The sequence below is a fragment of the Nannospalax galili genome, unplaced genomic scaffold (assembly GCF_000622305.1).
Source record: "Nannospalax galili isolate Female #2095 unplaced genomic scaffold, S.galili_v1.0 scaffold445, whole genome shotgun sequence".
Lineage (NCBI taxonomy): Eukaryota > Metazoa > Chordata > Mammalia > Rodentia > Spalacidae > Nannospalax > Nannospalax galili.
In genome coordinates, this window is record NW_008354184.1 from 1,417,500 (window position 1) to 1,429,654 (window position 12,155).

At 49.8% G+C, this 12,155-nt stretch overlaps 1 protein-coding gene across 1 annotated transcript in view; it reads right to left on the reverse strand.

Moving 5' to 3' along the window:
• Window positions 1-10,610, reverse strand: part of Kdelr3 (KDEL endoplasmic reticulum protein retention receptor 3) — an 11,612-nt gene extending 1,002 nt beyond the window's left edge. The window contains exons 1-4 of the mRNA XM_008851257.3: window positions 10,343-10,610; window positions 6,260-6,360; window positions 2,057-2,215; window positions 378-630 (exon numbers count right to left, since the gene is read on the reverse strand). Coding sequence (XP_008849479.1) covers window positions 378-630; window positions 2,057-2,215; window positions 6,260-6,360; window positions 10,343-10,433 — 604 coding nt within the window. The 5' untranslated portion in view covers window positions 10,434-10,610. The remainder of the gene's footprint in view (window positions 1-377; window positions 631-2,056; window positions 2,216-6,259; window positions 6,361-10,342) is intronic.
• Between the last annotated feature and the right edge of the window lie 1,545 nt (window positions 10,611-12,155).

A 12,155-nucleotide genomic window follows, 5' to 3' on the forward strand; every position in this document is an offset into this window, starting at 1 on the left:
GATTACTGGCTGTCCCCCCCTTACATAACTGTAAACTTAGCAGTTGGCTTCAGTTCCTCCATCCCTCAGCTCCACTCGCATACCCCTCTGTCCACATCTCTCCACTGACTTAGCAGCTGCCCTTGGTGATCAGTAGTGCAGACCCTTTATCTTGGCCCAAGGCCCAGTGTGAACTCTTGGTTGTCCTGAGGCTTGATGATGTTTCTGTATTTTTGTTCCTCTACCAGACCAAGCTGGTTTCTGCCTTGGAATTTGTAAATGAGCTAGGTTTCCCCAATCAAGTCTGTCAGATGTCTCCTAGTTCTCTTGCTTATACACACAAATTCACATACATCCCAGTATATCCTGGAGTGGGTGGTAACTTGGTCAATGCCTACCTTTGGTAACATACAAATAGAAGAAGTCACAATAAAAGATGGTTTGGACTACTCCAGACACCACTGCAATCTGGTCATAGAAATTCTCAGTCTGGTACCGCCTGATCCAGTTGGCCAGGTAGAGTGCCCGGTACAGTCCCAGGAAGAACAGGTAGTGAGTGGTGATGGTTTCGGCCTCTCCGGTCTTGCTGATCATGAAGAGCTGGGGCAGGATGGCCACTGACTCCAGGTAGATGGAGAAGGTCCAGAGGATCTGTGAGGGAGCAGCAAAGAAGGCTGGGTGGGTTCCATCACTTTAAAGGAACAAATGTATTGAATATGTTTGCTGGAGAACATGGTTATTAGACTGTTATACAGGTGCTTCCTACAGCTTTCACAATGCAGCCTGGGTTGGCTTTGAGATAACGGCCTCAAAGGCTGATAGGCCTGGGTCACAATACCAGACTTAAGTTTTGTTTTAAAATTTAATTTTTATTTTATGTATATAGTGTGTTGCCTATGTGTATGTGAGTGCACCTGTGTTGTGCAATGCTGCAGAGGTCAGAAGAGGGCTTCAGATCCCCCTGGAAGTAGAGTTAAGGACAGTTCGTAGCTGCCATGTGGGTGCTGGAAATCAAACCCGGGTCCTCTACAAAAACAATCAGTACTCAACCACTGAGCCATCTCCAGCCGGTTTTTTTTTTTTTTTTTAAACTTTATGTGTATGTGTGTATTGCCTGCATGTAGGTAAGCACACCCGTGTCTTGCAGTGCCCGTGGAGGTCAGAAGAGGCTGTCAGATCCCCTGGGACTGGAGTTACAGACACTTGTTAGCTGCCATGGGGTTGCTGGGATTCAAACCTGTGTCTTCTGCAAGAACTAGTGGTCTTACCTGCTGAGCCATCTCTCCAGCCCCTGGACTAAGAGTTTTAATCTGTTGCTTTTTAGTGTTAAGGATACAATCCAGGGCCATGTGCAAACAGCATTCCCAGACCTGAAGGGGTTTTTTTTGTTCGTTTGCTTGCTTGCTTGGTGTGTGTGTGTGTGTGTGTGTGTGTGTGTGTGTGTGTGTGTGATGTGTGTGTGTGTGTGTGTGTGTGTGTGTGTGTTGTGTGTGTGTGTGTGTGTTGTGTGTGTGTGTTTTGCAGGAACAGGGTGGCCTGCACAGAATTTCCTGCTTCTGCCCCCCACCACACACTCCTGTCATCAGCCCTGAAATTGTAATAGTTGTCACTGTACTTTGCCATCTTTGTGTAAATACAAATTCAGGTATGCAATACATACTGCTTGTTTTATAACAGTACAGACATTTCCGTGGAATAATTTTCACAGACTGCACAGTTAATAAAACGACATATTTGAAGCTAGAGTGTCTTGGTACAACCCATAAACACCAACATAAGGACTTCAGAGGTGCTTACCCACAGGCAAGGCCATCACCCAGGCCGCATGAGTTATAGTCAACCTGGACCACTCTTGGGGTTCTGTTAATTACATTGGACATAAGGCCTCAACAGAAGTGGGGTTGCCACCTGCTTGATTTTGAGCCTCATGAATTAACAGATGTGCCCTTTCAGGGGGAGCACTGTGAACAGTCTGAATAAAGGGCTTGTAGAACACAGGTCCAAGTGCCCCCACAGGCTGAAGAGAATAATGCTGGAGCGCACCCTAGCCTTGGGATTAGACCCATGAGCACCTCACCTCCAGAGGTGTGAAACTGTAGTTCTCCAGAAAGGAAAGGCCGATCACTGGGACCAAAAGAAATTCCAGGCGAAACGTGTCATTCTCGATGTCAAAGGTTTTCCGGAACTTCCCATAGATCATGTACACTGTGACATAGGCACAGAGGAGAAAAACCACCTAAAGAGAGATGTCAAGTGTCATTTCCTACCCTTGAGGTTAAGCCGTGATGCCTGTAACCCCGAGAGCCAGTGCCTTGTCATCCCTGAACACTGTAGGATGCTTCTGTAATCCATCGGCCTAGAATCCCTAAAATCCAAACTGGATAATCTGCCTCCCACTTTTTTTGAGATAGGTTCTTGCTGACCAATTGAGATCTGATCTTTAAAAACAAAAGGGTGCCTGGTTTTACCTTCCATCTGTGAGGCACTTGGCAAAACAGTCCTTTTCAAAGGATTTAACAATGGCATCCTAGGTCTCCCAACACCAAGCATGGTGGCCGCACTCAAGAGGACTGATGAGCTTGAATTGCTAGGCCTTCTCCAGCTCCTAGCCTCCTGGGTTGGAGGTTTTCATCAGAATCATGAATGGCTTGTTTTTTGGTGGTTTTTCTGCTTGTTTTTGTTTTGCTTTTTGAGATGGTGTCCCTGTAACCCCAGCTGACCTAGAACTCACTATGTAGACCAGGCCGGCCTTGGTCTTGAGATACCCCTCCCTCTGCCTCCACAATACTGGAATTAAAAGTTTTGTGCCACCATTCCCAGCTAGATTTTTTCTTTTGTAGATCTCCGCAGTCTTGAAATTCCATTTCTAACTTCTCAGGTAACGAGGATGCTGCTGACTGGCACTAGACTACAGTGGCCCTTCACTAGAATGAAGGGTACATATGGGCACCATCACTCCATGAGAAAATACTCCCTGCAGCCTGGGATTGAATGTCTTGTAAATATGTGCTAATCTGTCTCCCCTACAAGAGGGTTCATCGAAGGCAGGGACCACCTCTGAATCCAAATCTCCTAACTCGGCAGATTAATAAGGAAATGAATGGAGAAAGTGGTGATACCTTCCCATTTCATAACAGACTGAGTGGCCTCATCCTGCCATGCCAAGGATGGGTCTGTGGAGATACGAATCAGGCATGTGGTCCTCTGGTGAGTCTAAGCAGGTGGTGATTTCAAGAACCCTAGACTCAGGTAGTCCAATGCCTTACAAGTAACAGCACTGTTCGGTCTACCACTCCTGGTGACCAGATGCTTAGAATCCCAAGGGATATCTGAGACAGAGCATTCCCTTTGGTTAAATATCTTCAAAGTGCTATGTATTATCTCATGGAATCTTCAGAGTTACAAGATGGGATACCCCTACCCTACCATGAGCCCTTTCTCAGAACTGAGGCTTTCTATAATGTGCCCAACCAAAAACACTTCTCAGTCTCCTTTGCAAGTAAGAACAGACTGAAATGCAGATGGAAATCACTGGGTGGAGTTTGCAGAAAGGTTTATTTTGTTTTTAGATAAATGTTTAAAAATCTTTGTTGAGACAGTCTCCCTATAGCCTTGAATGGCCTTGAACTCAGAGATCCACCTGCCTTTGCCTCTGCCTCCCAAGTGTTGGGTTTTAAGACATGTGCCACCATAGCTGGATAAAAATGTGTACTTGCAGCTGGGCGTGGTGGCGTACACCTTTGATCCCAGCACTCTGGAGGCAGAGGCAGGAGGATCTCTGAGTGTCAGGCCAGCTGGGACTACAAGAAGACCCTATCTCAAAAAGACAAAAAAAAAAAGTGTATTTGTATGGGTGCACAAGTGCCATGGTATGCATGTGGGGATCAAAGGACAGCTTGTAGAAGTTGATTCCTTCCACACTGTGAGCTCTGGGGCTCAAATTCAGGTCATCAGGCTTGGTGGTGGCAGACACTTTACCTGATGAGCCATCTCACCAGCCCAAGGTCTTGATGCGTAGCCCAGATTGACCTAGAACTCACCATTCCCCTGTCTCAGCCTCTTGGGTATATTACCATTGCAGTTTGGATAAGCTATTTTAAAAGCACTTTCTCTATAATTTCAACATGTAGGGGACTGAGGCAAGAAGCATATGGGAGGTTAGGGCAGAACAATTTCAAGTTCAAGGCCAACCTGTGCTACAAAACAAAAACGGGCTGGAGAGATGGCTCAGCAGTTAAGAGCACTGGCTGCCTGGCTGCTCTTGCAGAGGACCTGGGTTTGGTTCCCAACACCCACATGATGGCTAGCAACCATCCATAACTCCAGTTCCAAGGGATCCAACACCCTCTTCTGGCCTCCACAGGCACTGCATGCATGTGGTGCACTTATATGCAGGCAAAACACTCATACACATAAACATTAATTTTTTTTAAAAAAGCCATAGTGGCAGCGTACTCCTGTTATTCCAGCACTAGGAAGGCAGAGGTAGGTGGATTCCTGTGTGTTCAAGACCAGCCTAGTCTACATGGCAAATTCCAGGTGAACCAGAGCTACATAGTGAGACCCTTCTCAAAAAACAGGCTAGAGAGAGGGATCGGCGGTTAAGAGCACTGACTTTTCCATCTGACTTCCACAGCACTGTACAACACGGGTACACTCACACACACACAGACAATACACTGTTACACATAAAAATAAGCCAGGCATGGTGGCACACACCTTTAATCCCAGTACTAGGGAGGCAGAGACAGGCAGGTCTCTGCAAGTTCAAGGCCAGCCTGGTCTACATAGCGAGTTCCAGGCCGGTTGGGACTAAAGGGAGACCCTGCCTCAAAAAGACCAAAAAAATTTTTTATTTAAAAAAAGCATGGGTTTTACCCAGCTGGCAGGTACAATACTGTACTCCTGATTCTTTGCTGCCTAGAATATGATGTGACAGGAGGAGCGACAGCAGCTACTTTGTCCAGATATTACATTCATGGCTGGCTATGTCATTTACCAGGCCCCTCAGAAATGGCAGCATGGGGTTCTGCTTGACAACTGCATATTACAGGTGTCCATGAGTCCTGGTCACACTAAAATGTCAGAGCAAAGAGTTAAAAGGCGCTTAGGACATCAATGGAGCTGTCAACCTGGATTTCATGTTACAGGAGTGTTCAGAGCCTACCTTGCTAGAGTCACTTACTTTAAAGTCTGTTGGCAGCATCTGAGCTGTTGTGCTCCAGTTTGCCAACTATCAAGTTGTTCCACTAATGAATACTGCCTCAAAGCCAGAAGGGTTGGTGAGAAGCAGAAAAGTTCACCCCAACAGAACCCAACAGTCTATGGCACAGACATGGGGCATCGGTCCATGCTTCCAAGTCATAGCTACCATGACAACCTTTGGTCCCTGCTACCGATCTGGCCCTCCTCACCCAGTCCCTGCTGGCCTCCCTACTACCCACAGAGATTCCACTGCACCACCTGTTGACAACAGCTCCTTCCTGTCTCTGGAGGAAAGATCAATTAAAGATTTCAATCTTTTGCTCAGCCCCATCCATAACCAATGTTCTTGCTTGCTTGTGACATCCCCCCATGAAGGTGTAGGATCTGTATCTCACATGTCCTCAAGTGCCTGGCACAGCAAAAGTAGAATACATTTGTGGCACAGAAGACCAAATCAGATCTCTGACCAGTCAAGGCACAGTATCTGATTTTATTGTTTAACCTATGGAATGACTTAGGGAATTTCAGTTCATGCAGGGTACCTAGTCTCACATTTTTTGAGACATTGCTTTATCATGTAGTCCTGGCTGGCCTGGAACCCAGTATGTGCACTACACAGGCCTTGAATTTGCAGCAATCCTTCTGCCTCTCTGCCTCCCCAGGGCTGAGGTTATAGGATTGCACCATGATATCTGCCCCACATTAACTTTTTTTTTTTTAATTAAAAAAAAATTTTTTTTTGGTCTTTTTGAGACAGGGTTTCCCTGTAGCCACAGCTGACCTGGAATCCTTATGGAGACCAGGCTGGCCCTGAACTCACAGAGATCCACCTGCCTCTGCCTCCCAAGTGCTGGGATTAAAGGCATTCGCCACAACACCCGGCTCCCACATTTACATTTATGATCTCGATAAATTTCAGTCACCCCTCAGAGCTAAGTACTACCTCTGCTCACCCCTGATAAATAGTACAGAGGTCCACATCCCAAAGATGCTGGGCAGCAGTGCAGGCAGCTGAATGAGCCAGTTGCAGCCCCAGCCTGAGCTCCCCAGTGCATCAGCACCCCCAAGTCCTCACCTTCATCACTGTGTTGTAGATGGAGATGAAATTGGAGAAGAGGTCCAGGTACCTGGTGGTGAAGACAAGAGCAAAAAGGATCTGGCTCTTTCCAGAGATGCCTGCACAGGGTGGACAGGAGACAGGAAGAACACAACATTCAGAGTGGCCGCCCACTTGAGCAGCACAGAGCCTGGTGTATACACAGGCTGCCCAGCTCCAAGTCACTGGAGTCCCTGCACTTCTCCTTGAGCCACTCTGCTATGGCTCCTGTCTCCAAATAAAGATTCGAACACTGAGTTCCCGTCACCCTGCGTGCGTCACCTTGCTGCTTCTCTGTGGAGGCTGCGGGGGTAGTGTGTCGCCTGGGTGGGGGTGTTCAGGCTGCTCCGTGTGCCACCCCCAGAGCTCCAGTGGCAACCCCAGAGCTCTGTCCTGGGAGAACAAGGGATTGACTGCATGTGCTGATTCACTAGGGAGACAAAAAGACGGAGGAAGGTCCAGGCCAGCAGCTCTCTGTTTTCCAAAATGCACAAATTAAAAAAGCCCTTTCCTACTTAAAAAGGTTACACCTATTTTTACTCCTTATAAAACAAAAATCAGGGGTGTATCTCAGTAATAGAGCATTTACCAACCATGTGTGAGGCCCTGAGTTCACCCCTAATGTTGCAATAAGAAAAAGTACCAGACGGTATATAAAAACGCAAACGAAAAAGCCTTAGTGTAGGGATCTCTGGTCACAGGTCATGGACTCATCAAACATGACATCTTTTTCTCCATGCTGTTTCTTTCTTTTGAGGTAGAGTCTCCCTATGTGGTCCTGGCTGGACTGGAACTTGCTATGTAGAATAAACTGGACTTGGGCCTGGTGTGACATGCCTTTAAACCCAGCACACGGGAGGCAGACTCAGGTGGATCTCTGTGTGTTTGGGGCCAGCCTGGTCCACATAGATTCAGGGTCAGATAGTGAGAACCTATCTCAAGAAAAAGAGGATGAGGAAGAGGATGGAGGAAGGGGTGAGGGGAAGACTAGCCTTAAGCTTTTGACAATCCTCAGGCCCTTCCTTCCTTCTTTTATTATTCATTTATCTAAGCTTTGGACTTGCTATGTATCCCAGGCTGGCCTTGAACTCCCAATTCTCAGCCTCTCAAAGGTTTTTTTTTTTTGGTCTTTTTGAAACAGGGTCTCCCTGCAGCCCCAGCTAGAACTCACTATGTAGACCAGGCTGGGTTTGAACTCACAGAGAGCCGCCTGCCTCTGCCTCCCAAGTGCTGGAATTAAAGTCAAATGTTGTTTTTAAAAAATTCTTTATAACATTTATCTATTTATTGTGGGTATAGGGGTGTGTGGATGTGGGTGTGCATATGCCACAGGTGAGGGCTGGCTCTCTCCTTCTACCATATGAGTTCAAAGGACTGAACTCAGGTTGTCAGGACTGGTAACTAGTGCCTTAACTCACTGAGTCATCTCTCAGCCAATCTTTGGGTTTTGTTTTGAGATGACATCTGATGTAGCTCAGGTTAGCCTCAAACTCTACATAAACAAGGCTGGCCTTGAACTCCTACCATCTCTTTTCCTGAGTGTTAGAATTGCAGGTATGTGCCACCACGGCTGGAGATGTTTTAATGAAAGAGTTTTAGAGCATACTAAGCTCTCTCATACTTTCGCTTCCACTAAAGTTGACATCAGATCTGGTAGCCATCGGGTTGATCAAGAAATCAAGAACAAGGGCTGAACCTTGGTGCAGTGATGTAGCACATAATCCCAGCATGCAGAAGCCAGAGGCAGAGGGCCTGAGAGTTCAAGGTCAGCCTGGGCTACACAAGGAGCCTATCCCAGGATATGGGGGCAGTGTAGCCTAGTGGCACAGGCTCTGGGTTCCATCCCCCACACCAGAAAACAAACAATAAAACAGCTCTACTCTTTTTTTAAAGGTTTATTTTTATTTTATGCATTTTAAGTATTTTACCTGTATATATATATATATATATATATATGTACCTGGTGTGTATGCAGAACCTGGGGAGGCCAGAAGAAGGTGACAGAGTTGCTGTATGGATGCTGGGAACCAAACCTGGGTCCTACGGAAGTGCTCTTACCTGCTGAGCCATCTCTCCAGTCCCCCTTCCCCCCAACCACTCTACTCCTGACCCCTTTCCATCTCATCAGTGTCTGCTGCACACTTCCCAGCTCAGGGCCCAAGCTGAGGCCCCACAATGTCCCTATGCAGAATGTCCCTATGTAGAATGCCCCTTGGGGTCATCTGACCACTGTTGGTGATCATGGAATTGGTTCCGAGGGCCAGGTACCTCCTTTCTCTCCTTCCCCATTAGACCAATCCCACATCAGCCTCTGTCACCTCATCTACCTGCTTCTCTATTTTTTTTTAGACTGAGTCTGAGCTTGGCCAGTTCCCAAGGGGACCACTGGTCAGGGCAGCTCCCTTCCCATTTGACTGATGGGAAAATGGAGGCCAAGGGTCATGCAACACAGTGAAACAGCAGCCAGGGTCTCTGGCATTTGGGGCTGGCTTACTCAAAGGCTTACCAGGCCCTGTGCCTTGGACCCTGAGGATCATCGATGATTCTTCCTGGCACCAACCCCATTTTTGAGACAGGGTCTCACTATATAGCCCTGGCTAGCCCAGAACTTACTATGTAGCCCAGAATGGCCTCAAACTCATAGAGATCTGCCTGCTTCTGCTTCCCATGTCCTGGGATTAAAGGCCTGCACCACCATACCCAGCACTGACTGTCCCTTCTGCTGGTCTCTGGGTAGGCCAGCTGTCCTAGGTAGGGTGATGGGGCTTCATCCCAGGGCTTAGCACAGTGCCCAGGAGGGAGTTAGGGAATGCAACAGCACTCCCTCCTCTCCCTGCCTGGCCTTCCATGAAGTATGTGCACAGGTCCAGTGACATCCCTCATGGGCCTGCAGCCTCCAGGGCCCCTGGGAATCCTTGGCGTACTTCCCATGAGTTGGACCCTGAAGGGCTGGGTGACAATCTCTCCAGAGACATTAAATTCAAAGAATTTCTACTCAGTCCAGAGCCACTGGCTCCAAAGTGGCTTTCCATCTGCACCCAGCCCTGTCCCTCTCCTATCCAGCCTCCCAGGTGACAGCTTGCACTGTCAACCTCTCTCTCCAGATTTCAGAAACTCTTGCTTTGGGTCCCCTCCTGAACCCACTGGTCTGCTCCCAAGTCCTGACTCCCTAGCAGGACAGAAAAGGCCCTTTCACATTTGAACCACCCTCCTTTCTGGACTCTTCTTCCCCCCGGTGTCCTGCCCAGGACATGCCCCATGTCCTATGACCTCTATGCTTTTGCACCATGGGGCTCTGTTCCTGGGCAGACACCCTGCCCAACCTCCAACAGGCAGAACTACTCCCTCCATGCAGCCTTCAGCTGCTCTCTGCTTCCCCAGCTCCAGTGGCGCCTGCCCTTACCCAGTGCCTTGCTTCTGGGTGTCTAGCACAGGAGGGGACACCAGGGACAAAGACAGCTGAGAAAGAGTTGGGCAGCAACTCACTACACTGGGTCTGCAGTCACCAGTCTAGCCTGGAAACTTCTCTTAAGCCACCTCGCATCCCTGCAGGGCAGCCAAACCACTGGGTAAACAGGGGAGCTTTCCAATAACTCCCTACTTCCCCTCAGAACCAGCTCCACACCACCTAGCCAGGCTGGTGCCCCTCCTGCCACATCATAGTCATGGTGAGGTGTCACCAACAGGCAGAAGAAAGAAGGGTCTGGCTGGAGGAAGGAGAAAGGGGAGGGGAAGATCCTGACACTAGAGCGGTGGCCCAGTAGAAACCTCTCCTCCTCCTGGTCCAACAGTGCCTGTGCCAGTAGGGGTAGGGGACGGGGTGAATGGGGGTGAGTGGGGGCCTCTCTGGGGACGCAGGGGCTAGCTTCCCACATGATGTCCAGGATCCTTCTATGATATTGAAACTTTCCTGAAGTTTTTGGAGGAGCGGTTCTTTTTGCGTTCCTAGGACCACCCCCACCCCCGCCCCAGCAGAAGTTCCCACCCTAAGCCACAGTAGAGCGAAGTGCTCGGCCTGGGGCTGGCCGGCTAGGGTCTCCCTCCCCTCCGAGGGCCCCTCACCCGCGCAGCTCTTGGACCTCCAAATCTTCCCCAGCAGCAAGATCATGGCCAGGAGGTGGCTCAGGTCTCCAAGGATTCGGAACACGTTCATGATCCAGCCCGCCGCTCCCGCGCCGCGTCCTGCAAACTTCCTGGGAACTTTCTAGCGCGTGGGGCGCTGCCACGTCCCCCGCCCGACTCGCGGCGCTCCAAGCCCCTGCCGCGCCTCCCAGCTTGCGCGACCCCGCCCGGCGCGCCTCCGCCACGCACTCTTGGACAGGCGGTGACGTGGCCAGGCCTCCGGACGCGGGTGGGGAGCCAGGAAGCGCCGCCGCCCCAGAGCCCGCCTCCCACATCCCGGCCTTGCACTGGGGCGGGACAGCCTGGGTAGTCCTGGTTTCTGGCCTTGCTCACAGCGGCTCAGAGACGCTGGTCCTGCAGTACGCATCCCAAGATCCCCACTTCTCCAGAAACCAGTAGTCGGCAAGGACTGTGGGCAGGAGCCCCAGCTCTCCGTGCTCGTGGTCTGATGGCACTGACACCAGGGTGAAACCTGAGTCCTGACTGCGGGGGCTCTGCTGTGGATGGAAGCAGGCTGAAAGTGAAGGCCCACTGTCCTATCCCTCTCCTCCTCCCCCTTCTCCTCCCCTTTCCCCTCCCCCTCCTCCTCTCCCTACTCCAAGTAAGGACTGAACTTGGGTGAGGGGAGCTGAAACAGGTCCCCACCTTCTCACCTGTTCATCTGGATAGCTTTGACCTAACCTTGTTGGTGGACAGCGACGACTCTCAGCTGTGGAAGACAGGCTGACCCCTGGCTCCCCTCTCTGGGCCTCAATGTTGACCTCTGTATAGTGGAGCTGTAGGGAATATCAAAGAGGCCAAGTGTGTCCAGAAAATCCCGGATCTTTTTTCCACTCTCTCTTCTTCATGTACTAAGATGCTGGAAAGAATTTCATTGACCAGGAAAGCCTTCAAAGGGCTGAGTAGTGGGCAGGGTGGAGGGTGAAGAACCTTTGGTGGGTGGCAGTCCTTCCAGGGCTGAGTGCCCTTGAGCAGGGCAGCCACCCTCTCTGGGAACAGGTCTCTGAATCTATAAAAGGGCCTTACTGGCCTCTCTTTGATCCCAGCATCCTTTCCCCATGAAGACCCTCATCTCCTCCCATCCTCATTGCCTGCCACAGACAGCCAGAGAGGCTTTGTCAGGATGAAGACCTATCACTTCCCTGTTCACAAACCCTTACCTGGTCCTGGAATCCCTTCACCATGACTCCCAACACAAAGCAATCCTGGGAGGTCTGGCATGTGACCCTAGAACCAGCAGCAAGGCCAAGGCCCATGGGAGTGCAGAATCTAGGCCCCAGGTCAGGCCTGCTGTGAATCTGTAGTTAAGAAGACCCTCAAGTTGTAGGGCTGGGAATGTGGCTCAGCTGGTAGAGTACTTGCCCAAGTGTCATACACAAAGGCCTGGATTCGAGCCCCAGCACCACATTAAAAAAAAATAGGGTATAGGGGCCAGCAAGATGACTCAGCCAATAAAGGTGCTTGTTGCCAAGCCTTATCATCTGAATTTGATCCCCAGAACCCACATGGTGGAAGGAGAGAACTGACTCCCGAAAGTTGTCCTCTGATGACCACACAGGTGCACACCCCCATACACAATAAATAGTGTAATTTTTAAAAAACCAGATGTGGTGGTATATACCTATAATTCCAGCATTTGAGAGAGGGAGACAGAAAGATCAGAAATTCAAGGCACAGGCCAGCCTGGACTACATCACACACACACACACACACACACACACACACACACACACAGCGGCTGAGAAAAGACCCC